At 36.0% G+C, this 27,978-nt stretch overlaps 2 protein-coding genes and 1 long non-coding RNA gene across 17 annotated transcripts in view; 2 read left to right on the plus strand and 1 right to left on the minus strand.

Moving 5' to 3' along the window:
- The window catches only part of LOC141375309 (uncharacterized), an 89,362-nt gene extending 75,219 nt beyond the window's left edge, over positions 1-14,143 (minus strand). For all 8 annotated transcript variants that reach the window (XR_012383149.1, XR_012383153.1, XR_012383150.1 and 5 more), the window contains exon 1: positions 14,051-14,143. This is a non-coding gene — a long non-coding RNA (uncharacterized lncRNA). The remainder of the gene's footprint in view (positions 1-14,050) is intronic.
- The window catches only part of cemip (cell migration inducing hyaluronidase 1), a 1,140,081-nt gene that overhangs the window by 507,683 nt on the left and 604,420 nt on the right, over positions 1-27,978 (plus strand). The window lies entirely within an intron of this gene.
- Positions 1-27,978, plus strand: part of il16 (interleukin 16) — a 114,990-nt gene that overhangs the window by 40,671 nt on the left and 46,341 nt on the right. For 7 of the 8 annotated variants that reach the window (XR_012383146.1, XR_012383143.1, XR_012383144.1 and 4 more), the window contains exons 5-13: positions 3,289-3,393; positions 7,833-7,935; positions 14,078-14,226; positions 15,165-15,275; positions 17,012-17,126; positions 17,315-17,388; positions 22,346-22,565; positions 26,243-26,360; positions 27,374-27,506. Coding sequence is in view for 3 of the 8 variants with exons in the window: in XM_021477711.3 (XP_021333386.2) it covers positions 3,289-3,393; positions 7,833-7,935; positions 14,078-14,226; positions 15,165-15,275; positions 17,012-17,126; positions 17,315-17,388; positions 22,346-22,565; positions 26,243-26,360; positions 27,374-27,506 (1,128 nt within the window). In the remaining 5 variants the exon portion in view is untranslated. Of the gene's footprint in view, positions 1-2,896; positions 2,987-3,288; positions 3,394-7,832; positions 7,936-14,077; positions 14,227-15,164; positions 15,276-17,011; positions 17,127-17,314; positions 17,389-22,345; positions 22,566-26,242; positions 26,361-27,373; positions 27,507-27,978 lie in introns of those variants that run through there. The other variant, XM_021477712.3, reaches the window with a different exon arrangement.

Consider the following 27,978-nt stretch of genomic DNA (forward strand, 5'->3'; position numbering starts at 1 on the left):
TGGGGGTGTTTAAGAGATCTGCAGAGTGGATGTCACATCAACAGCAAGAGGTATCAAGACCTCAAGGTTGCTGGAGTCCCAACTGGGCCAGTTGGCATTTCTGTGTGGAGTTTGAATGTTCTCCCCGTGTTGGCGTGTTGGAACTCCGACTTCCCTCACAGTCAACAGACATGCGCGATAGGTGAATTGAATAAGCTAAATTACCAGTACTGGGTTGCGGCTGGAAAGGCATCCGCTGTGTAAAACATATGCTGGAATAGTTGGCGGTTCATTCAGCTGTGGTGACCCCTGATAAATAAGGGACTAAGCCGAAGGAAAATTAATAAATAAAGCTACAAATTTGATCATTTCTTATGGTCAAATGGTTTATATTATAATCCTCAACCTTGCAGATACTGCGATGTAACTATTGCAGATTCGCACATCGATGCTGAAACCATATACTGTGCAGCTCTAAAGTGAGACACTTGAAAATCCTAAAAATCAGCCAAAACATTCCTCTGATCTGTTCCCAGGCCAGTTCTATGGGCTGTTGGAAGGATGAATGTCTATTCTGAGCATTTTGGAAATGTCAGATGAGCAAAATATCCCAAATAACTCCTACAAACTGATGGCGGGCGGACTTTGCTATGCTAAAATAATCAAGAAGACTTTTCTAACAACAATCCATCTATTGTTCTCATCTGATTTAAGAAAAAAAAACTGACTGCAGAATGAGCGTGCTGTTTGGAAGAGACTGGTTTCAATTATTGCCGGAATACTTAAACTAATCAGTAAAGTTCAGAAATGTCAGGAAGAAACGGATTTGGAAAAATGAAGGAGCTTTTGTGAAGTCAGGCAGTCTGGGAGATTTTTTTGTATTATTTTATGGAAAAATTTTGTATTAGGCTTTTGCTTCTTTGGTATACAAAAGATTGAGCAAAGATCTGATGGACAAATGTATAAATCGTATATGGAGGAAATCTATATGAAATTATGTTTAAACAATACAGCTTTATTTTTATAGCGCTTTTACAGTGTAGCAGCTTCACATAGAAGATTATACTGAAGAGAAACGCTGTCAGTTCAGTTTTCAGAGTTAAGTTCAGTTTAGTTAAGTTTAGTTCAGTTCAGTGTGGTTTAATATTCACTGCTGAGTGTCCAAACACTGAAGAGCAAATCCTTTGATGCACAATTCAACAAGTCCCAAACCAAGTAGGCCAGTGGCGACAATAATAATAATAATAATAATAATATAATAATAATAATGATTCATAATAATTACCCTTAAAATGTAAAAACAAAGATGTACATTAAATTATAATAAACAAAAAAATCTGAATAATGTTCATTTTAATTTTATATCAAAATATGTTTATTAATTAGTTCAATAATAATAATAATAATATTAAATATAATAATAATAAAAATAATAACAATAATATCTACATAAAAACTTAAGATGAAATAATTAAAATTAAATATATGAAAAATATATAAAAATAAATGAAAAATATAACAATGTTTTATAAAAAATAAATAATATTAATAAGTATAATATAAAAAACTACTATTTATTTTAAATAATTTAAACATCAAGTTTTGAAATTGTGAATTTAATAATAATATTAATAATAATAATAACCAATAAAATTTTAAAACAAATATGTACATTAAATGATAATAAATTAATTTAAAATCAGATTAATGTTCATTTTAATTTTTTGTATCAAAATATGTTAATTAATTTATTAATAATGATAATGATAATAATAATATTAATAATAATAATAACAACAACAACAACAACAACAACATTAACAATAACTATACGAAATTCTAGATAAAATATTTGAAATTACACACACACACACATTATATATATTTATATATGAATATGGTTGATATTATTGCCAAATTAAAAACAAATAAAAATGTAAATTAAATAAAAACTATAAAAACTAATTAAAAAAATTGTATAAAATAATGAACTATTTATTTTAAATAATTTGAACTAATCAAAAGTAATTGAAATTGTAAACTCAATAATAATATTAGTAATAATCAATAATAACCCATAAAATGTAAAAACTATTTTGTACATTAAATGATAATAAACTCATTTAAAATGAGAATAACATTCATTTTATTTTTTATATCAAAATATGTTGATTAATTCAATAATAATAATGATAATAATAACAACAACAGCAACATCAACTATAACAACATAAGAAACTCATACATACAAACTTAAAATTATCAAAACTGTTAATAATATTGATAAATTATAAACAAATAAAAATGCTAATTTAATAATAATTATAAAACTAATCCAAAGATTGTATAAAATAATGAACTTCTATTTATTTTAAACAATTTGAACTAATTAAAATTAACTGAAATTGTGAATTAAATAATAATAATAATAATAATAATAATAATAATAATAATAATGCTCATAAAGTGTAAAATAAATAAAAATTTTACATTAAAAATAAACCGATTTAAAGTAAAAAATATATATATATTTCACAACTTATATTTGTTAAAAATAATATATATATATATATATATATATATATATATATATATATATATATATATATATATATATATGTATATATATATAAAGCCATGAAGTTAGATAAACAACCAAATTTCAATATTTATATACTTAATAGCCCCTAGAATAAAAAGGAGCAAAAGAGATGCTAGCAAACACCACATAAGCATTAAAGCATGGGTTGTGCCCCTCTTTAAATCAGATCTGAAATGCACAGGTCAAATATGATTAAACAGACTTCTAATAGAGCATCCATTCAGGACACTGAGCAGATCCCAAAACCCAGCAGCAGTTAATCAGATTGGGGACAGAAAAGAGAGACGGTAGCAGAGCTGATGGTGTACTGTATGACGATCATTCATCCATACTTTGAGGAGAACTGCAGCAGGTTTTGGAGTGTGAGCTGAATTCTGGCAGAAGATATAGGGTTCCTTAATGCAGGTATAATAGATATAATATTACTTTGTTCCTGTTTTAGATCAATTGAATAATGAGGAATTATGGATGGTTTAAGAATAAGATAACTGTATTGTTTGGCATAACAGTAGGCGGTGGGGGCACAATTATTGTTTTAATGAAACTATTCATATTAGGATGTATTTCAGGAATTTTTATGTGTATGTTACAGTATATTTTGTCTTGTGGAGGTCTGTGTATAGCAGACCTGTTTTTCTAACAACAAATCTCAAAGGGAGACAATAAATCTGACCTTGGCCTTGATCTGTGTGTGTTTTTTTTTCCAGGCTTTCACTGAAAACAGAGCTCTGTTCACTAACACCACTGAATCCCAGCAGCTTGGCTACGGCTATGGAGAAAAGGAGCCAATGGGAAACAACAATAACTTGCAGGTGGGAAGAAAAGCCTGTTTTTTTTCCTTTCAGATGGAAAATCCTCAGATGTATCCTTCGTGATGCATTTTTAGCTTCAATAACAGTGTAAAAAAGTCCGTTACTTGACAGTTTCCGTATTTTGCGATTCATTTTCCGTTTATTTGTGATAATAATATCGCATCATGTGACATTGATTTCTGCTCTGTCGACTTTTGATGGTAATAATTAAAATCTGCAGTTTACCAAAGGGACTTTTATTGGCATCTTAGCAGTTTGAAACCAGTATGTTGTATAAGAAATAATTTATAAAGATCAATAGCAGAGTTCCTATTCCCAGTGATGGGTTGCAGCTTGAAGGGCATCCGCTGCATAAAATATATGCTGGATAGGTTGGTGGTTCATTCCACTGTGGCAACCTATGATTTTAAAAGGGACTAAGCCGAAAAGAAAATAAATGAATGAAAAGTACTGGCAGTTTGAAGATGATGATGATGATGATTATGATGATGATGATGATATTATTAACAACAATAACAATTATATACATTAATAATAACAATAATAATAATAATAATTATTATTATTATTATTATTATCAACAACATAAATCTAGAAAAAATGTATAAGTTTAAATACATTTAAATATCAATATTATTATTAATATTGATAAAATATAAACAAATAAAAATATAAATTAAATAATAAAAATAATCTAAAGATAAAGATTGCATAAAATAATAAACTACTATTTTAAATATTTTTATTAATTAAATGTAATTGAAATGTGATTTTAATAATAATAAATGATAATAATGACCAAAATCATTAAAATAATAATAATAATAATAATAATAATAATAATAAATAATAACAATAATAATAATAATAATAAAATTATTATTGTTATTATTATTACTATTATAAAAATACATAATAATACTACAAATAATAAAAAGTATAATAATAATAATCATAATCAACATCATCATAATAATAATAATAAATTATTATCATCATCATCATCATCATCATCACCATTACCATCATAACAAAAATCATATAATTAATAATAATAATAAATATTTTTAATAATAAATAATAAATAAAATAAAAAGTAAATAAATAAATAATAAATAATAATAAAAAATAATAATAAAAGCATCATAATATTAAAAAACAATAAAACTTTACACTCTACAGTTTAACAAATGATCTTTTATTGACATCTTACCAGTTTGAAAAAATATATTGTATAAGAAATAATATATACAGAAATAATAAAAGGACAAAGTACTAACAGTTTTATAATACTACTACTACTTCTACTACTACTACTACTACTACATTTACATTTACATTTACATTTAGTCATTTAGCAGACGCTTTTATCCAAAGCGACTTACAAATGAGGACAAGGAAGCAATTTACACAACTAAGAGCAACAATGAATAAGTACTAAAGGCAAGTTTCAGGTCTGTAAAGTCTAAGAAGGGAAGTGTTAGTAGTTTTTTTTTTTTTTTTTTTTTTTTTTTTGTACAATTAGTGTGATATTCAAAGAGGCAATTGCAGCTTAGGAAGTGAAGTGGAGACTAAATAGTTGAGTTTTTAGTCGTTTCTTGAACATAGCGAGTGACTCTGCTGTTCTGATGCAGTTAGGGAGTTCATTCCACCAACTGGGCAGATTGAGCGTGAGCGTTCGCGAAAGTGATTTTTTCCCTCTTTGGGATGGAACCACGAGGCGACGTTCATTCACAGAACGCAAGTTTCTGGAGGGCACATAGATCTGCAGATATGAGTGCAGATAAGAAGGTGCTAGGCCAGAAGTCACTTTGTAGGCAAACATCAGAGTTTTGAATTTGATGCGAGCAGCAACTGGCAGCCAGTGCAAACGGACTAGCAGCGGAGTGACATGTGCTCGTTTAGGTTCATTGAAGACAACTCGTGCTGCTGCATTCTGGAGCAGTTGAAGAGGCTTGATAGAGTTAGCTGGAAGCCCAGCTAGTAGAGAGTTGCAGTAATCCAGTTTGGAGAGAACAAGAGCTTGAACAAGGAGTTGAGCTGCATGTTCAGATAAGAAGGGTCGGATCTTTCTGATGTTATAGAGTGCAAATCTGCACGATCGAGCAGTTCTAGAAATGTGGTCAGAGAAGTTTAGTTGGTCATCAATCGTTACTCCAAGGCTTTTCACCATTTTGGATGCAGTAATGGTTGCCCCATCCATCTGGATTGAAAAGTTATGGTGTAGAGTCGGGTTGGCAGAAACTACAAGCATTTCCGTTTTTGCGAGGTTCAGCTGAAGATGATGATCTTTCATCCAGTGTGAAATATCCAACAGGCAGGCTGAGATACGAGCTGGAACCGAGGGATCATCAGGATGAAAAGAGAGGTATAGCTGGGTGTCATCAGCATAGCAGTGGTAGGAGAATCCATGTCTCTGGATGACTGGTCCTAGAGATGATGTGTAGATGGAGAAGAGAAGTGGCCCAAGAACAGAGCCTTGAGGTACCCCAGTGTTTAGATGCTGTAGGTTGGACACCTCTCCCCTCCAAGACACCCTGAATGACCTGTCAGAGAGATAAGATCTAAACCATTGTATAACAGTGCCCGCAACGCCCAGTGACTCAAGCGTAGATAGCAGGATCTGGTGGTTGACAGTGTCAAAAGCAACTGACAAGTCCAGCAAAATGAGGACTGATGATTTAGAGTCTGCTTTAGCCAGTCTGAGATCCTCCACGACCGAGAGCAGGGCAGTCTCAGTTGAGTGGCCTTTCTTAAAGCCGGATTGCTTGTTGTCCATGAGATTGTTTTGAGTAAGAAAGTCCAGGACTTGATTGAACACTACTTTCTCCAGAATCTTGGCCATGAATGGAAGCAGGGATACTGGTCTGTAGTTTTCAAGTAGCGTATGGTCCAGGTTGGGTTTCTTTAGCAGTGGGGTTACCCTAGCCTGCTTAAATGTAGTGGGGAATAAACCAGAGTCAAGAGATGTGTTAATTATGTGAGTCAGTGTTGGTATGACTGCAGGAGAGATGGCTTGCAAGAGATGAGAGGGAATGGGATCGAGTGGACAGGTGGTTGCATGGCTAGATAGCACAAGTTTGGACACCTCAGACTCAGAGAGCTGAGAAAAAGTCAGTTTTATTTAGTAGTACTACTACTACTAAATTATTTAGTAGTACTACTACTACTAAATAATAATAATAATAATAATAATAATAATAATAATAAATTACTATAAATAAAATATAATCAATATTAACAAGATTAACAAGTTACAATATTAACAAGTTCAATTACAGTTATACAGTTACAATATTAACAAGTTCAATTACAGTTCAATTACAATATTAACAAGTTCAATTACAGTTAAATTAGGGGTTTACACGGTTCCTACACATTTTTACCACTAAAATTTAACGACTTTTCCAGAACTTTTAAGTAAATTTTCATGACTTAATGTTTTATGTTATGTGACGTCTATGTATGCGTGGTAAATCAAAAGAAAAACAATGCACCTTCATTACAGCATATCATAAACATGTGACAATCTATTTAGTTTAAATTAATCTTCATATATATGTTTAGATAATGCTCAGACAGCAATTATAATGTAAGAGCATGTGTTTGGGCATGGACAGAAAAGAAGACAACTAACCTATATCCAAGCACACAGATATTTGTTAAACTAATTTCCATGACTTTTCCGAAACTTTTCCAGGTTTTTCATGATCGTATGAATCCTGGGTTTATCATACAGTTAAAGTCAGAATTATTAACCCCCCTTTGAATTTGTTTTTCTTTTTTAAATATTTCCCAAATTATGTTTAACAGAGCAAAGGAATTATCACAGTACGTCTGATAATATTTTTTTCTTCTGGAGAAAGTCTTGTTTGTTTAATTTCGGCTAGAATGAAATCAGTTTTTAATTTTTTAAACACCATTTAAGGACAAAATTATTAGTCCCCTTTAGGTTATATATATTTTTTTGATAGTCTACAGAACAAACCATCGTTATGCAATAACTTGCCTAATTACCATAACCTGTCTAGTTAATCTAATTAACCTAGTTACTCCTTAAAATGTTTGGGGACAAATGAATCGCTGAACGAATCAAATGGGAGCCGCTGGGATAATTATGTAAAAATAAATGCATATTACAAGACAATGAAAGCATTTTTTGACCTTGCATGCATATCAGCCTGTTGTTGGAGACCCCTAAAAATAAAATATGACCTATTTTAATGCTAAATAAGGGCTCTTTAAATATAACAATTATAACAATATCAAAAGCTGCGCTCACAAACAATACGCAGCTGATTGGGTGGTTGCCTAGCGACATAAAAAGCGCAGCACACTAAAAAAGGCAACAAAAAAAGTCGGTGTGTCTTATGTGTCAGGTTGGTGTGTCTTATGTGAACCAATAACTGTTTACTGTCCACTTTTGTGTATTTTTGCAGATGCCAAGTATAAAGGTGTCAGACGATGATGTCAAAAACATTGACAATGAAGACCAGGGCTGCCAAGAAATGTCCTGCAAAAGATCTCGCTCCAACTCCACCAGTGAGACAAACAAACCCGCAGGAACACACCTGACTTCTGTCACTAAATGCAACCAGCACAAATTCACTGTCCTATTATTATTAAAGGTGCAGTATGTAAGTTGGATTGGTTAGATGGTTTTGCACGCCTGGTTCAAAACACATGCAAGCGCAGGTTGCCAGATTGACAGCATCAACATAAGTGTTCACACAACTACTGTGCCTAAAGGCTGATTTCTCATGTTCTAAATAAAAGCAACAACACTCGATAGAAGGAATATTTTCCATCAAGTTTTTGTCCTATAAACCTTACCATTTCACTGGAGCGCAGTGAGTGCACTATTCTGTGCTTCTGAACGGCTGCATTTAAATTTCTATGCTGTTTCGTCTGGTGCAAACAACCCAATTGCTTATCACTGCAAATCTCGTCACATAGCCTGTTGTTAGGACAAGGGGTTACAATGTAACCTGCTCACCTAATGTTTACCTTTATAATATATATGTCATTTGCTAATTCATAACCCGATGTGGAATTGGAACCCGATGTGAGGCTGCTACTGTCCACCGCATGTCACATTTCTGTCACGGATGCATACTTTATAAGCCTTTCTGACTCAATGAATGAAATACGCTGTTGTCCACCAAGGCAACCCAGGGTGTTGAAATATAATTGGCTAAACTGGCATTGGGCGTGTTAAAAATCCAAAACAAAGACAGCCGTTCCAGCACGTAACGCACATTTTCAAAGCAGAATATCTGACTTCAGCATTGATTTTCAGATAAACAAGAATGTTCACTACGCATGTTTCATAATATCTGCAAACATATAATGGTGTTTTTATGCTTTAAGGCTCGTACGCACTGGGATGCTTTTTGTTTGCGTTTATCGTCAGCATTTTACGAGGCGTTTTTCCGGATTCAAACCCAAGCCATTTTCACTGGCGTCAAACAGAAGAGTATGCAAAATCACTCATTGATGTTAGATGGTGCTACACAACTTTAAGCTTATGACACCCTGCTTATAACACAGAAGAAGAGGAAGAGAGGAAGTTCACACGCTTGTTGTTAAAGTTACTGGTGATTCGAACAAGCATGGATGGTTCAAGCAGCAGCTCCAGCTCTAGCGATGAGGAAATGATTATTGTTCAGCAGAGCAATAAGCAGCTCCACGTTCATATCGCCTCTGGGCATCTTCTTAAATGTGCGCTCGCATTGACAGTTTTGCGCTTGAGCACCTCCAAGTGCTTTTTACTGTAACTTCAGCAGCTCTGTGCACGTGAACAAAAGTGCCAATCTGATTGGAGAAGTTTTAACGCGGCATGTCAAAACAAAAAAATGTGCATGAGGCGTTTCTTTAAAAATGATGCTTTTACACCTGCCGTTTGGCGCAGTGGTGTGCACGATCACATTGGCGCCCTTTATTTAGTCACGTTGCGTTAAATGTTGACAGAAAATGCGAGCAAAATGCGTCCCGGTGTGCACGGGCCTTAAGAAGAGTCAAAAACTTACATACAGCACCTTTAAGGTTTTATTTTATTATCGTTCCTTCCTCTGACCATAGACATGCTATGCAACACAATACTTCAACATTACATAAACTAGAACTAAAAAAAAAAAATAAAGGAAACATTCAACAAATGATACAAACATAAACATGAGACCCGGAGATCACAAAAAAAAGTAAAAAAAAAAAAAAAAAAAACATCATATGGGTCAAAAAGATTTATATAAAAATTGTATAAAACTTCTTAAAATATTAAAAGGATAGTTCACCCAAAAAAATGAAGCTTTACTCACGCTCAAGTGGTTCCATACCTTTCTGAGTTTCTTTTTTAAGAATTGCTAATAAACATGTTACCATCAACCAGGCAAGATTAAGAATTTAGAGGCCCCTTGGGCACATTGTCTTGTAGCGCCCCCTACCCGGCCGCACCCCTATAGTTAAAATGAAAATAAGATTAATATAATATTTTTTTAAATAAAATAAATCTATAATGTATTGCCCGCATTTTTTAAATAAATGAAAGATGGTACATATATTTCTAGTCTACAAAAGATTTAACTAATTTTAAATCATTCAAAGCAGTGATTCTCAAAGTGGGGGAACAATGAAGGGGGATCGGCGCTTTTGATTTCCAAAAATCCATTTATTTTTATTAAACCTTAAGAATGACCATATTTTATTCATAACCTACTAAAAAGAAAAAAATAGTTGTTACTATAGTAGTTACTATAGTACTATAGTTACTATAGTAGCTTGTAGTTACTACTATTGGATTGTGACCCCTGGGGTAATTACATAATATTAAAGACACAGCAATAGTGTCAGATGCAGCAGATTGATTTTATAATACCAGGTTAAACTTTCTGGCACATTTACAGCACTCACATATATAAAAAAAATTAAACGAAGAATAGACTTGTGTTTATTGGTGCGTGTGTGCGCCATTGCATGCAAGGTTTCTGTATTTCTAACCACCTCAGAGGATAATGGGGTTCGCCAATCACTGGCATTGTCATTTTGGGGGTGGAGGGCTGAAAAGTTTGGGAACCCATGATTTATAGCATACTTAGAAAAACCAATGCCAATAAAACTAGTGAAAACGGATTTTAATATACTTGTTCAAGTTCACTGAAGCAGTACTAAAATATATTTAAGGGTATTTTTAATGTGTAACTTCTACAAACTTATAATGCATATGATTTGGATATAACACCTCTCCAATCCAGTTCTATGTATCTGAGTCTTCCATAATACACTCACTTATTAATGATTCCTATTGTCTCCCTCGTGATGAAGAGTATGCAAAACTTGATTATAAAGTTGAAAGTATCCGAAATCACACACACTGTACCTGTTCTCTTCTGTCTCTCTCCTCTTGAGGGACTCTCTCTCTCTCTCTCTCTCTCTCCTATTCAGACACATAAGTCCAGTCTGTGCTGCGCTGCTGTTCCTCCGCCTGGTCAGCATTATCTTGATAACTAGCTAATGTCACCATAACGTCTTATCATTCATTCATTTTCTTGTCGGCTTAGTCCCTTTAGTAATCCGGGGTCGCCACAGCGGAATGAACCGGCAACTTATCCAGCAAGTTTTTACGCAGTGGATGCCCTTCCTGCCGCAACCCATCTCTGGGAAACATCCACACACACATTCACACACACACTCATACACTACGGAAAATTTAGCCTACCCAATTCAACTGTCCTGCATACATTCCTACTCACACACATGCACTATGGACAATTAAGTTTGTTCAATTTACTTATAGCGCATGTCTTTGGACTGTGGGGGAAGCCAGAGCACCCGGAGGAAACCCATGCGAGCGCAGGGAGAACATGCAAACTCCACACAGAAACGCCAACTGAGCCAAGGCTCGAACCAGTGACCTTCTTGCTGTGAGGCGACAGCACTACCTACTGCACCACTGCTTCGCCCACCATAACGTCTTCTATACACTTATTTCACGCGGTCGCCATTTTAAATGCTGCGATTTTAAAATACAGAAATGTTTTAAACATCACTTTAATATCATTCAGTTCAATTTAATTTAAACAAATAAAAGCATATTAGGCATCAAACAAAAACACAATCTCTTTAAGGGTAATACGCTTAAGTGTCCTCCAAGGTTTCAGTTCATGGCAGCAGGTAAACACAGTGGTGTTTACCTGCTTCCCTGCTTCAGCCTATGTAACCTGGGCAGCAATAAAACACTGCAGTCCTCTGTAGCACACCCTCGTGTTGTCCGTAATAGTGTTGTCCCGGTACTGAAGTTTTAAAAACGTCCATTTCCCACTAACGTTGAAGCGCTGCTGAACATGATCATAAACACTGCTGATTTGTCATAGTGTTCACCAGTGCTCGACAGAAATGTCTGTGATTGGCTGTGAAGGTCATCAGTATACCGCTCTTCACAGATTGCAAACACTGATAGACGGTCATTGGAGCGTTTTAAAGCCGTGAAGATCAGTCAATTCATCAGCAGATGGCTCATCTGTGTTTGGACTCTGTAAACATCGGTGGGTGAACTGATGACCTTGTCGGCCAATTAGTCATTTCAGTTGAACACCTGAACACAATAGCAAATCAGCGCTGTTTGAGAACGCCATCAACAGTGCTTAAATGTTAATGGGAAATGGATGTTTTTTTTTACATTTCAGTACTGAAATTTTGCATCGTGACAAATCTAATATAGAGTGAAAGAATCAGTTCATTAACTTGAGTTTGATAAATGGCATCTCAAACGTGTGTTTAGGAAAGAAAATGTTAGCTAACTAGTGCCATTTCCCTTAACTTAGCAGAAAATGAAGTCCAATATCCCTTTTTATTTTCACCATTCATTCAAAGCAGACCTTTGGGTCACTCGGAAGGTGGTGAAATTATAAATTGGTGTCACTTTCTCTTCGCTGATAAGATATACAGACAGATACACAACATTTCTGTGTGACTCAGGCGATACTTCGGTGGTTTCTTCCCACCGCAGCCTCGATTTCGCTGTTTAAAAAGACGGCCGCGTGAAATCGGTCTATACCCTCATTCTCCTCGTCATGGGTCTGTTTGAAGAAGGTGTGTGTATACATGGAACATGCCTCAATAAAGTTGCCTCAGTCATCTCTTTCTCACTCGTATTTGATAAATCCACTTGTCCACTTATTTTGATCTACGACAACTATTACACTACAGTCCGCTCAATTCAGCACGGGTCATTTCAAAACAGACGGTTCCGCTCTTGACCAAATACAGCATTCTGTTTAGTTAAAACAAAATAATGAAAAACACACTTTTTATTGATTATACATGATGTCATTTTCGGCCAATTTATATATAAAGATAATAATAATTCTAATTATAATAATAATGTCGCTAACATTTAACACCAGATGGAAAATAACTGTTTACAGTATATTTAAAATAACTATTTAAATGCTGTTTGCACACATATGAAATAACCTAAACCTTATGAAATACCCAGGAGCCACTTGTGACTTTATATCACATTTTCATTATTTTCATTTATAAACAAAAATATTTCCTTTCTATTAAAATTAAACGTATTTTCAGACTGATATGTAATGAAGAAAAAAAATGAGTTCGTCGGACGCTGGATTCGAACCGAATCATGATCAATTGCTTCAAAACGTGTTGCCATGCACTTTACGAGCTACGCAACTCACGCTGCTGTCAGGTGCGCTCATTAGTAGTTGTATCTGTCGATCAAACAGTGAAGGGCAGGAATCACTTAAATAGTTTATTCCAACAAGGTGCGCTATTTGCACTTAGCCTAAATAGACACTCCAAAATCAGTATTTTTTCCCCACTTGCAGGGGCCCCAAGTGCGCATGGGCCCCTGGGCCTGTACCCATAATGCCCATGGGTTAATCCGGCCCTGCCATCAACTTCGATAGTAGGAAAAACAAACACTATGGGGGTCAATGGTTACAAGTTTCCAACATTTTTTGTGATCAGCAAAGAAAGAAACTCACTCTTAAAATATACTTTTGCTGCTTGTTCAAACTACTTACTTAAAATGAGTTAAAACAACACAATCAAGCTTTTTGGGGGGACAATGAAATTGTTTTATGTTCATTCCAGCCAAATTTGTATAAACTATTAAGTTACCTTAATCAGTTTGTGTTGGGAAACACAATAAAAAGCAGTTATGTGGAACGCAGCATTTTTTACAGTGCATAAAAGGTTTAAACGAATAAAAGTTGAGTAAATGATAACAGAATTTTCATTTCAGGGTGAACTATCCCTTTAAGATCATGTTCATTTAGACATAGATAATGACATTTTGTAAATTTATAAACATGTCACAAATTTTGACTAGTAATATTCCCAAGAGTCCTTTAAATTCTGACAACTTTTAAGGCGATTTTCACATTATTTTGGTTGTTTTTGAACTTTCAGATGATTCCAGATGTTTACATATTTGTATCTCAACCAAATATTGTCCTATCCTAGCCAACCACAAGTCAACAGAAACTTATTTAGGCTATTCCGCTTGTATGTGCAAGTGATAAATCACAATTCCCCCAAAAAATGACACTTATGACTGTTTTTTTGGTCTATGGTCACATTTAAACACAGATGATGTCCAGCTTTACAGCAGTGCACTAAACCGTACTGTACTTACACGTTATGTAACTCCACGTGGTTTTAGGCGTTCACCCGTACTGGATCGGAGACTTGGAGACCATCATTATGAAGACGCCGGAGCTTTTCCCGTGTTCCGCCCACAACACCGCGGCCTTTTACGGCAACAGGAAGAGTCTCTCTCAGCAGCTGGAGTTTCCGCACAGTGTCCCGCAGGTGAGTGAGAAGAGCGCTGTACAGGGGTTGCCAGGTCCGCTTATAATGCGCGAATTTGGCCTTCTTCTGTGTTAAATTGCGCTAAAACAAACACGAATCCTGGACTGCTGGGTCAATTTTTTAAATATATTGTAAAGATTTAATATCATTTATTTTTTAAATTATTATTACTATTATTATTATTAAGCCGGGGGGGTTGGGTACCCCTCACTGACAAAGGTCCATCACTTGTCCCTTATATGAGCTCATTTGTACAATTTTGACTGCCATGCCATAATAAATTGTGAAAATAACCATCAAAGGCTTTAAGAGTGAGCAGAATCCTCTTTTGGCTGTTGCTTAGGGTGGCTGAGGTGTTTCGGGTGTTAAATTTTTGCATTTGCTTAGTAGACTACAGTTCCCGAGTTCGCAGGTCACTTTTGAGTGTAACTACAGTATAATCTGGGGAAAAGGTGCTTCACCTGTGTCTAAAAAGTGCTTAAAGTGTTCAACTGGATAATGGGTGCTTAGTGAAGAAGATGCAGATGTTCACACTTAAAAAAAAAAAAAAAAAAAAAAAAACTTGGAACAGTTTTTTTTTTTTTTTCCCCAAGTTGAGCACTTGTTTTGAATGAGAGCACAGCAGTTAAGGGTGAATTGCCTTTCAGCTGTTGCACTTTATTTGATAAGGTCGTTATTATACTGGTAATCAAATAAATGGCTGTTGCAGTAAGTGCTGGAAGCCTCTCTCCTTCTCTAGAAGTGCTCTCGGCAAAGTGCTTTCCCTCTAAACCATCAGCAAAGTGGCTCTTTTAATGAACGTCATGGGAATGGACGTGTAACACTGAACACATCTGCTCTGTGTAGCAGAATTTTGTGAAATGAAATCATCTCATATTGTCCTTTTTGGCCCCCTGACCTGCTTAACTGATTATTAGTGCTGTCCTCGGTCTCTGCAGGCTGTGGTTCGACCGTCTCGCTCTTTGAGTTCTGCACATTTGGTCCCTTCCTGCAGCAGCGTTCAGGCCTTTATCATCTCTAACATCGTCCTCATGAAGGGCCACGGCAAGGTAATCAAAAGGACATTCATTCTAAGGAGCAAAAACAAGTTGTTTTTGTGAAGTAACCATTTCGAGTTCCATAAAAAAAAAAAAAAAAAAACTTTTAGTAGAGACTTCCTTAATGTTACAAGTGTGAAGACCCTTCTAAAGGCGTAAAGACCATTCTGAAAGTATAAAGAACATTTTAAAAGCATGAAGAACATTCTAGAAATGCAGACCATTCTAAAAAGCATGAAGAAAATTCTAAAATAATAACATTCTGAGCATGTAAAGAGCATTCTAAATGTATGAACATTCCAAAAGCAGGAAAAAACATTTTTAAATGATGTGAAGAACATTTTAAAAGCATGAAAAACATTGTAAAGTAATGTGAAGAACATTATAAACATGAAGAACGTTCAAAAATAAAGAGAATATTCTAAACATTCTAAAAGTGTCAAGAGCATTCTAAACGTGTGAAGAACATTTTAAAAGTTTGCAGGACATTTTAAAAGTATGAAAAACATAATAAAAGTTCAAAGAACGTTCTAAACGTGTGAAGAACAGTCTAAAAGTTCAAAGAACATTCTAAAAGGACATTCTAAAAGTGTAAAGAACATTGTAAAATAATGTAAAGAACATTCTAAAAGTGTAAAGAACATTCTAAAAGCATGAAGAACGTCCTGAAATGTGAAGAACGTTGTTGAAGTTTGAAGAACGTTCTAAAAGCACAAAGAACATTCTAAAGTAATGTGAAGAACATTTTAAACATGAAGAACATTCTGAAACCACAAATAACATTAAAAAATTGTGTAAAGAACATTCTAAAAGTGTGAAGAACATTATAAAAAATTAGTAGAACATTCTAGAAGCATAAAGAATATTCTTAAAGCATGAAGAACATCCAAAAAGCATAAAGAGCATTCGAAAAGGATAAAGAACATTCTCAAAGCATGAAGAACATTGCAAAAGCCTGAGGAACATTCTAAAAGTGTGAAGAATGTTCTAAAATATTGTGAGGAACATTCTAAAAGTGTGAAGAACGTTCTAAAAGTGTAAAGAACATTGTAAAATAAAATGAAGAACATTCTAAAAGTGTGAAGAACAGTCTAAAAGTGTGAAGAACATTTTAAAAGTGTAAAGAACATTGTAAAATAATGTAAGGAACATTCTAAAATAATGTGAGGAACATTATAAAAGTGTGAAGAACATTCTAAAATTATGTGAGGAACATTCTAAAAGTGTTTAGAACGTTCTAAAAGTGTAAAGAACATTGTAAAATAATGTGAGGAACATTTTAAAATAATGTGAGGAACATTCTAAAACTGTGAAGAACATTCTAAAATAAAGTGAGGAACATTCTAAAAGTGTTAAGAACGTTCTAAAAGTGTAAAGAACATTGTAAAATAATGTGAAGAACATTCTAAAAGCATGAAGTGCATTCTTAAATAGAGAAGAAGATTCTAATAGTGAGAAGAACATTCTAAAAGTGTAAAGAACATTCTAAATTAATGTGAAGAAGGTTCTGAAAGTGTGAAGAACAATATAAAAGTGTGAAGAACATTCTAAGAAGAAGACTCTGAAAGGTCAATAAAATTGTAAAACTATAAAGAACATTCTGAAATCCCAAGCAACCTTGTGAGAAAGTAAAGGTTTAATGTATGTTAATACATTTCTGAACCAGATATGATCAGATGATAAAATCGCTTTTTAACAAATAATATGATGTATTGTATTCTCATCACAAACCTCCCCTGTTCTTCCAGGGTTTGGGCTTCAGCATTGTAGGAGGCAGAGACAGCATGTATGGCCCAATGGGGATTTATGTGAAGACCATCTTTCCTGGAGGTGCAGCAGCTGCTGACGGAAGACTACAGGAAGGTGGAACCACTAGTTAAAATATCACACTGTAACTGATAATGATATTATGTATTCAGATGCTTACCTCAAAAATCATTACCTCGATCAAAAAAAAAAAAAAAAAACAATACCTTAAATTACCATATACACTCACACCTGCATCACCCAGCAGTGAATAGAAAACTATATGAAGTGTTTCTGTTTAACAGGAGATGAGATACTAGAACTGAACGGTGAATCTCTGCATGGTTTAACACACGAAGATGCCTTACACAAATTTAAAGTGAGTAACTCCTAAATTCATTGATTCATTCATTTTCCTTTGGCTTAGTCTCTGATTTATCAAAGGTTGCCACAGCAGGATGAACCGGCAACTATTCCAGCATGTCTTTTACACAGCGGATGGCCTTCCAGCCACAACCTAGTGCTAGGAAACACCTATGCACAATCACATTCAAACACACACATACACACTCACATTCACACACACACTCATACACTATGGCTAATTAAGTTAATCTTAACACGGGGAGAACATACAAACTCCACACAGAAATGCTAATTGACCCAGCTGGAACTCGAACCAGCAGGGCTGTGACGCGAAAGTGATTGAGCCATCATGCCATCCTACATCTGTACATAATATTGTATATTTTTTAGAGCCCAAGTTTGTAAATAATACATAAAAGTGTTAAAATATTTTAATTCATTCATTTTCTTTTCGGCTTAGTCCCTTTATTAATCAGGGGTCATCACAGAGGAATGAACCGCCAACTTATCCAGCACATGTTTTATGCAGCAGATGCCCTTCCGGCTGCAACCCATCACTGGGAAACATCCATACACACTCATACACTGCGGCCAATTTAGCTTACCCAATTCACCTGTACCGCATGTCTTTGGACTTGCAGGGGAAACCGGAGCACCCGGAGGAAACCCACACGAACATGGGGAGAACATGCAAACTCCACACAAAAATGCCAGCTGACCCGGCTCAAACCAGCGACCTTCTTGCTATGAGGCGATTGTGCTATATAAACTGAATAATAAATTATATATACAGTAAAGAAAGTTATTTTGTACATATTGTAGGGGATCAACCTACGTTTTAATATCGATCAGGGATTAATTAGCTCATTTCAATGAATCGGATGCTGAAGATTCGAGTCATTGATTTGACTCAAATGAGTCAGATTGAATCAGATCAAAAGATTCACACTTTATCTACCATTTGTCCCGCAAATAGAAGACATCGTATCTTACCAATCTTGTTTATATTATTTACGTGGCCAACGATCATAACATAACACAGTATTGGGTTAACTTTTAGCAAGGTAACAAGATCTACAGCTCGAGGCAATGACTTAGAAGCACATAAACAAGAACACAGTTCTTACAAAATGAGTACAAAGATTTATTGAGCTACACTACGATAAATGAAACTAACTACGTAATAAACAAACAACAAACAAACACACACATTCACACATACACACAAAGGCAGTTCAGAGGATGCAAAATGAGTTGACAACGTCCCAAATTAATTCTAATACTTCTTGCAAGATCTTAGAATAACACCTGAGAAACCACAAAAGCAGAGATATGGCTTATCTTTAACTGCTTAAGACCAATCTGCACAAGATCAGCAAGAGACAACATTAGTTTGTGTTACTTGCGCCCTTTTTGCTGAAGTCGAATCTCCCTCGCCGGCTGGCCTTGGGGAAACACGGTGCTCCTGATTGGGTGGTTTCTCGCTTCGATGACGTATTTGGGATTCACGCGCTCGTGAATGGCTGTTGTCCTGGGTTACCGAGGTGACAGACTGCTGAGAGTCGGTTTGCGGAAGTTCGTGCAGCTTCGGGAGTCCCGAAACTTAAGAGGTTTGCGTGGAAGTTCGTAGTAACCCAATCGCGTGGCGGCGCAGTGTCCGGGCAGGCGAAAGGGGGCAGAGAGCAAAAGCATGCGCAAGCTAGCTGATGCAAAAAGCAAAGTTTCTTTGTTGCAGGGTGTTTTTAAGTGACCTGGTCTGGTTCGTCCCCATGGCACTGTCTGCCAATGAGCAGTTGCCATGAAAGGCAGGGCCACGCCCCGTACTGACATAGGAAAGGTCATTAATTAACAGACTGCATGTAGATTTCACGTAGTAGAACTCTTGCAAGATTGAAACTATCTTACATCAAACGTTACAAGATGAATACTGTTTGTGCTACTAGTTTTTCATTTACACCAACATATTGCAAATGTCACTAGCTTTCGTTCAATACCAGACATCATACATTTCAGACACATACAGATTATTTTACTCTGTTATAAGGGTTAAAACAACACATTGATTAACCTAGTTGATTGGAATAAACAGCATACGAGGAACATTATGGCGTATTATTCAAAGATACATCTGCCTAAGTTCTAACATTAAGAGATTAGCTTTTCATTCATATGCATTAATGTTTCTAGAGATCTCTTTGTCTCTACGAAATTGTGCTTCTAGCAGGATGTGCCCAAGGCACATGACCAAGAGTCATTTAAAAGTCTCGTTAAATGGTTTCCGCTGAAGATCCTGTAAGGGCCATTGTTTTTAATTTAACTGATTTAATTAATCATTGGCTAGTTAGCCAAAGGGTACCAGAACATCTGCATAGAAGTACTGGTCAGAGGAGCCCGAAATCAATTGGCGTTCTGTTATCCTGATGGTATAAGCCCTCAAGCTAGTTCAATGAATGAGACCATTGGAGATGCCCAAGATTTCAGATTCAACTTGTGTTGACCACTGCAATATGCCGATGAGTTCCTTCAATATATTCACAGTTTTCAGATATTCATAAATAAATTATATGAAATTACCATTTTTATTAGAACATAAATAATTGTGTTCTAAATTGAGAAACTGATTTTTTTTTTACACTTTTTATCAACATAATAGTTTAAATAACTAATTTATACTAACTCATTTTATTTGTCTTTGCCATGATGATAGTACATACTATTTAAAATTTAAAGGCTTAACTAGGTTAATTAGTTTAACTAGGCAAGTTTGGGCACATGCCCCAGTAGTGGCGAAAATTTACGTTTGTTATAGGTTTTAGAAATAGGCGTGGCAAAATTACTCGACAGAACCACCTGAGCACTTTTGACGGACTGGCCCCTGAGCTACAATTCACGCACACGTACAAAAATTGGCACACACCTCAAACATGCCAAAACCTACAAAAAAAAAAGTCTCTTGGAGCAAAATCTCAAACCCAAAAGGAAGTCAGATATTTTCAATTTCCTGCACCAAAAAAGTGCCGTTTTTGCCATTTCCAGGCATTATATTTTAAATCTGAGATTTTTTCAGGTTATATATATATATGTATATATATATAAATTAAATTAATATTGTCTGCTGTTCTGTGTCATCCTAAAGCTAGCAGGGGTCGCGGCCAATAGCCTATTAGTTAAGTGCACCGACATATAGCACCATTGTGCTTACGGCGACACGATTTCGATTTCTGGCTCGAGTTCCTTTGCCGACCCTTCCCCTCTTTCTGCTCCCAATACTATCCTGTCTGCAACCTCTAGTGTCCTTTCCAAATAAAGATTTTTTCTTTTTTTTTAAATAACATTTTAAAGCCAGCGGGAGGTGGTGAGCCTGGGTGCGAGGTCTCTTTCATTGCTGCTTGCAGCTTTAATTATTATAATAATTATTCAAAATGAACACTATGGGGCAGTATGATGGGCAGTAATATTCCTTTTCACACTTACCGGCTGACCGCTTACCTCCGTATGAACGGCTCCACCGCTGTTAACAGTTTGTCTGGTAGTTCGCTATGTATGTTGGCGGACTTAAGGAGCAGAGAGGAGTTAACCACGACGACGGGGTTCGAGTTCAGCGAAGAAGGGTTCTAGAAAGCAGGTAGCCAAAAAATAAGTAAATAACAGGGTGAGAATGTGATAAAATGTGGTAAAAATCAGTTGAGGACATGAAATGATGAAATTACCATTTTTATTAGAACACAAATTTATTCATTCATTCATTTTCTTGTCGGCTTAGTCCCTTTATTAATCCAGGTTCGCCACAGCGGAATGAACCGGCAACTTATCCAGCAAGTTTTTACGCAGCGTATGCCCTTCCATCCGCAGCCCATCTCGGGGAAACATCCACACACACATTCACACACACACTCATACATTACGGACAATTTAGCCTACCCAATTCACCTTAACCGCATGTCTTTGGACAGTGGGGGGAAACCGGAGCATCCGGAGGAAACCCACGCGAAGGGAGTGATAACATGCAAACTCCACACAGAAACGCCAACTGAGCCAAGGTTCAAACCAGCAACCCAGCGACCTTCTTGCTGTGAGGCAACAGCACTACCTACTGTGCCACTGACTCGCCCTAGAACACAAATAATTGTGTTCTAAATTGAGAAACTGATTTTTTTAACACTTTTTGTCAACATAATAGTTTAAATAACTAATTTATATTAACTAATTTTATTTGTCTTTGCCATGATGACAGTACATACTATTTAAACTTAAATTGCAATTTATTTCTGGAGATCGTGAATTATGTAGCCAGAAGAACTTATGGCTAGTAAAGTAAATAACAGGGTGAAAATGTGATAAAATCTGAAAACGTGGTAAAAATTAGTCGAGGGCTTTTCTATTTCTGGATTGCTTTTTAAAACTGATGGTTGGGTTAAGGGAAGTGGGTGGGCGATGGTCAATCGGTGCTTTTGAAATCACTATTGGTTGGGCTGAGGGAAAGAGGAGGTTCAGTCAGTCAGTGAGTTGACAGCGGCCTCTGGTGGATTAACTTGAGAAATTTGCAAAAACAAAAACTGAAAAAAAAAAAACTAAAAAAAAAAAAAAAAAAAAAAAGTTGCTCCTGGGACATTTTGGCGCTCTCCAGAAATGTATATAGGGATACGTTTTCCAAATGAGCCTGGGTTGCAAAAAGTGTTTCAGGGGTAATTGATGCTCTTTGGATAAGCGATTTATAAGAATACACAAAAACATGATAAGTCCAAGTCATTGAAAAGTAGATGAAAAGGTTAAAAAGCCATTATCGTCACTGTTAATAAAATTCACATTTAAATAACTTATTTTTATTATGCAATTTAGAAAAAAAAAGCAAACACTTCACAAAGTCCAAAAAACAAAGAGCCATGTATCTGTTAATTAAACCACCTAGAGAACATCTTGATCTGTCAGGAATCTGTCAAAAGCAGTAACCTGTGTGTCTCTTTCTGAAGCAAGTGAAGAAGGGTTTGCTGACGCTGGTGGTCAGGACGAGTCTGCGGGTGGGCGCAGTGATGGGAAGTCATGGCCAGGCGTCTCAGCTCTGCAGATCCAGATCACTGAGCTCCAGCACCGCTATCAGTCGAGTCAGCGCTGATCTGGGGGAATACAACTGCCTGAATAACCCAGCAAAAGCCCAGGACAGAGTCATGATGGAGATCACGCTGCACAAGGGTTAGCATCACATCTTACGCTTCCATCGCTTTTAATTTTAATAAGGTGTCCCTGAACCACAAAACCAGTCATGAGTGTCATCTTATAAAAACATAATGAATGACAGTGACATTCCTCATAACTTGTTCTGTGGTCAACAGAAGAAATTCCTTCGCCCTGTGGCACTAACTTCCAATGTTATGAAGTGCTTTGAGAAATTTGTAACCTCATTGCTGGAAAAAGAGGTAAAGCCACTCTTAGATACATGTCAGTTCGCCTATAGGCAGAATAAAAGCACTGAAGATGCCGCTCTTAGCATTGTTCATCTTGTGTCCAAGCATCTTGAGAATACTGAAGCTTATGCTCGTATTTTCTTTGTTAATTTTCACACTGAACTGAGCTAAACTGAACTGAACTGAACTTAAACACTAAAACCTGAACCACACTGTTCCAGTTACTGAACCACACTGTTCCAGTTACTATGACCATTTATGTGAAGCTGCTTTGACACAATCTACATTGTAAAAGCGCTATACAAATAAAGCTGAATTGAAAAAAAGCTGAATTTTAGTTCAGCATTTAATAATAATAATAATAATAATAATAATAATAATAATTCCTTACATTTATATAGCACTTTTCTGGGCACTCAAAGTGCTTTACACAATGGGGGGAAAATCTCCTCATCCACCACCAGTGTGCAGCATCCACCTGGATGACGCGATGGCAGCCATTTTGCGCCACACCGCACACCAGCTGATTGGTGGAGAGGAGACAGAGATGAAGCCAATTGGAATATGGGGATGGTTAGGAGGCCATGATGGACAGAGGCCAGTGGGCAGATTTTGGCCAGGATGCCGGGGTTAAACCCCTACTCTTTTTTTAAAGGACATCGTGGGATTTTTAACGACCACAGAGAGTCAGGTCCTTGGTTTAACGTCTCATCCGAAAGACGGCGCTCACTGAGCAGTATAGCGTCCTCGTCACTATACTGAGGCATTAGGACCCACACAGGCCGCAGGTTGGGCGCCCCCTTCTGGCCTCACTAACACCACTTCCGGCAGCAACCTAGCTTTCCCATGTGGTCTCCCATCCAGGTACTTACCGGGCGCAGCCCTGCTTAGCTTCAGTGGGCGACCATGTGAAAGTTGCAGAGAGATGGCTGCCGGCAGTGCAGACACATCTGCTTTTAGAGAAGTTGCATGACATCAGTACTTTCTTAATCAAATGGTTTTACTCTTTTTTTAAGTAACAGAGCTCAGCAGGTGAGGGTCAATGGGATACTTTCTGAGGTTAGATATAGTAATACAGGAGTGCCACAAGGTTGTGTTTCATCGCCTGTGCTTTTTGCTTTGTACACGAATGATTGCCGGAGCACACATTTGAATAATTATATTATGAAATGTGCTGATGACACTGCCATTTTAAGTCTTTCACACAAAGACATGGACCCATCACCCTACCATAGTGAAATCGATCATTTCATTCAGTGGTGGGATAAGAACTCTCTTGTGTTAAATGCAAAAAGAAATGACCCAAGAATTGTTTCTGAACACAGGCCTGTGATCAGTAAAGACACAGTGATACAGCAAGTAAAATCTTACAAATACCTGCGGATCTATATGGGCAGTGTTTTTGTGTTGGAGAACACACATTGACAGCTCATGCACACAACTACAACAGAGGCTTTATTTTTTTTTAAGAAGGCTGAGATTGTATGGGGTGGGTAGCCATATCTTGCTTGTTTTTTACCGAGCTATGTTTGAGAGTCTTATTCGTTATGGAATCACAGTCTGGTTTGGGAACCTGTCTGTTCAATTGAATAATAAATTGGTTCATATTAAAAAAAAACAGCAATGAAAATTATAGGAATAAAACAATACGAGCCCATACAGACTCTATATTCCATTCAATTCAATTCAGCTTTATTTGTATAGCGCTTTTACAATGTAGATTGTGTCAAAGCAGCTTCACATAAATGGTCATAGTTACTGGATCAGGGTAGTTTAGTTTTAGTGTTTAAGTTCAGTTTAGTTTAGCTCAGTTCAGTGTGGTTTAAAGTCGGCAGTCATGAGAAGAGCCATAAATATTAGTGCTGATTCCAAACATCCTCTTTTCAGTGAATATCAGCTGTTACCATCAGGAAAAATACTGAGAATGCCAATATGTAAAATCAATAGACTGAAGCTTTCGTTTGTTCCTACCTCGATAAAACTGTTGAACTCTACCAATAACACTGCCCCTGTGGTACGATAGCACCTGACTGGGTTCTGTGTTTTATACTTGTATTCGGTCTTATTTTGTAAGCAATGTATGTTTTTAATTGTTTTGTTTTATCTATTATTACTGTCTGTTTAGAGCAATGTTGTGGCACCTTTTTGCCCAAGACAAATTTCCTCTCGGGGACAAATAAAGTTTATCCCGTCCTATCCTAATTCATAAATGTCTAGAACCACTGGAGTGTGAGTAAATAGTGAGGATATTTTCATTTTTGTGTGAACTATCCCTTTAATAGACATACTTAGTAGTTAAAGGTGCTGTATGAATGTTTTGACCCCTATAAGACATAAAAATACCATAATATGTTTGCAGATATTTAAGAAACGTGCTCAGTGAACATTCTTGAAAAGATATTCTGCTTTGAAAATGTGCGTTACATGCTTGAACGTCTGTTTTTGTTTTGGTCATCTAACCCGCCCAATGTCATTTTAGCCAATTATATTTCAGCACCCCGTGTTTTATTAGTGGAAAACAGCGTATTTGATTTATTCAGTCAGGAAGGCTTTCAAAGTGTGTGTCCGTGACTGAAATACGACCTCCGGTGGACAGTAGCAGACTCTGAAATGTGACGCAGACATGGAGTTTCACGTGAGGTGGTTGTTGATTAGCTAATAATATAAATATTACGAATGAAAACATTAGGTGAGTGCGTCCTAACAACACACTACATGATGAGATTTGCAGTAATAAGCAATTTGGCTGTTTGCACTAAACAAAACACCACAGAAATTAAAATACAGCCATTTAGAAGCACTGAATAGTGCACTCACTGCACTCCAACAAAATGCTAAGGTTTATAATCTAATTAATACATATTAACCCTCTTTAACATTATTAAATGTACATGCTGAATCACTGGTATGTGAGTTACAGATCTAAAGTTTAATTTCAGATGGTTTATTTTATTTTCAAGATCTGAGGAGAGCTATCTGACGCTGATTTCAGTAGTATGACAATACATGTCATGTAAAATACCAATCAAACTCACAGTATTAGCCCTTAACAATGAATAAAGCACATCAGGTGTACCTGAGGTGATCAGTTTATCCTGAAGTTCAGCTACAAGAAATAGAAGCCATTTCTAAGATATAAATTTCAGGTTTTGGTTAAAACAAAAACTCATTTTAATAATAAATATTAGTAAATATTTCTTCTATCGCATGTCGTTGCTTTAATTTATAAAATGATTTTAATCAGATTTAAATCAGCCTTTTGGCTTGACAGTCAGGCTTGCACCTGTTGTCAATCTGGCAACCTGCACTTGCATGTGTTTTGAACCAAGCATGCAATACCTAGTTTAATCACTGGGTGTCAAACCTACATACTGCACCTTTTATATACTTTAAATGAGGATTCCATCTGTCTGTTTTTAGATTCCATCTATCCATTTGTTAATATGTTTGCACATGTTTTTTCAGAGTTTGGTGTTGGTCTAGGTATTGGTTTGTGCTGTGTACCGTCTTCTGGCGGCTGTCCGGGAATCTACATTCACACACTGTCTCCTGGATCTGTGGCTCACATGGACGGACGATTAAGGTATAAAGATGATATATCTTTAAAATATGAAATAATGACACTCTATTGTTTTGTGCGAGTTTTATTATGCAATTTTGAATGAATAGAATATTAACATCACTCTAATCATGTTTTATTTGAATACATTTACTGTTTTACATGTATCTTATATGTAAATATTAATTCATGAGCATTTCAAATGTCTCGATTCACAAAGTTTAAATAATTTAGCTTTTTATTAAGATGTATTTACATTAATTAAAAGATTAACATTTTTATTGCAAATGTCCCATTGTTTGCAAAGAGCTTCAAGTCCATTTTTAATGTACAAAAATGACAGTAGAGTTTTATATGGCATACCAAGAGCATTGCAATTAATTGTTGCTAAATTAAGCAAAGACACGAAACAAGACTAGACACTTTGAGAGGGGTCTGGATGCAGACCTGGTGCAGTGCAATCTGAGCTGCATCCAATGCTTTTTAATGCGCTCACCTAACCCTACCCGTCACAGTGACGTCACTCACTCCATTGAGTGCATTCTCAGCTTGCATCATAAAGGCTGCATCCAGATACTATTGGACACTTTTGCTGTACTAAAATAATATGTCCTGTTGGCCTATTGGACATGACGTCCCCAGAGAGAGAGAAAAGAAAAAACACAAACAGGGCATAAACATCACAAGCATGTAGCACTGCATATCTCAGAGATGCAATGTCAGACGTAATGCACTCAATGATGTCACCGTGAGGGGTGGAATTAGATGCGGGTAGTAAAAGCATTGCATGCAGCTCAGCTTACAAGTCTGCATCCAGACCCCTCTCAATATTTCTCATACTCTGAGCTGTTGAGTTTGGATGACTTGTAGTTAAACCAAATATATAAATGCCACATTACAATATAAAATGTCAACACTTTTATTTTTACAAGCGTGGTTTCTAAAGTTAACCGAGCTGCAGCGCTGTGGCTTGCTGTAATAATGCGTGTGGTTTGCTGGGATGTTAGTGAGTGAGTTTTGGTGTGGATGTTTGTCAGATGTGGTGATGAGATCATGGAGATCAATGAGACGGTGGTCTGCAACATGACGCTGAACGATGTGTACACAGTTCTGAGCCAGTGCAGCCCGGGCCCGGTTCACATCATCATCAGTCGACACCCCGACCCCAAAGTAGGTATAACCTTCCTTGTAGAGCATCACGGGCCACGTTTAATGATCACACAGATGCAGAGACACTTCACACTTCATTATGACCAATCAAACCGACACTTTTGTTTTCATAGCTATAATTCTGAGCTGTCAACAGTCAAATTAGATTTGTAGTAATGTATTTGTTTGACATTTTTTTTCATGTCTGCGTAAGCTGGAAGTTATAGAGGACCCGGCGTGCCAGTTAAAAATAAAATCAAACTATCAATGTAATAATTGAAGCATTAAAATGTCTATAATTAAATCACAATTTAAATTCACGTAAAATATACATATTTAAATGTGTTAATTTAAAGGTGCTGCATGTAAGTTTTTGACTCTTCTAAAGCATAAAAAACCATAAAATGTTTGCAGATATTTAAGAAACATGCTCAGTGAACATTCTTGTTTATCTGAAAAACAATAAATCAGATATTCTGCTTTGAAAATATGT

The sequence above is a fragment of the Danio rerio genome, chromosome 7, assembly GCF_049306965.1.
Source record: "Danio rerio strain Tuebingen ecotype United States chromosome 7, GRCz12tu, whole genome shotgun sequence".
Lineage (NCBI taxonomy): Eukaryota > Metazoa > Chordata > Actinopteri > Cypriniformes > Danionidae > Danio > Danio rerio.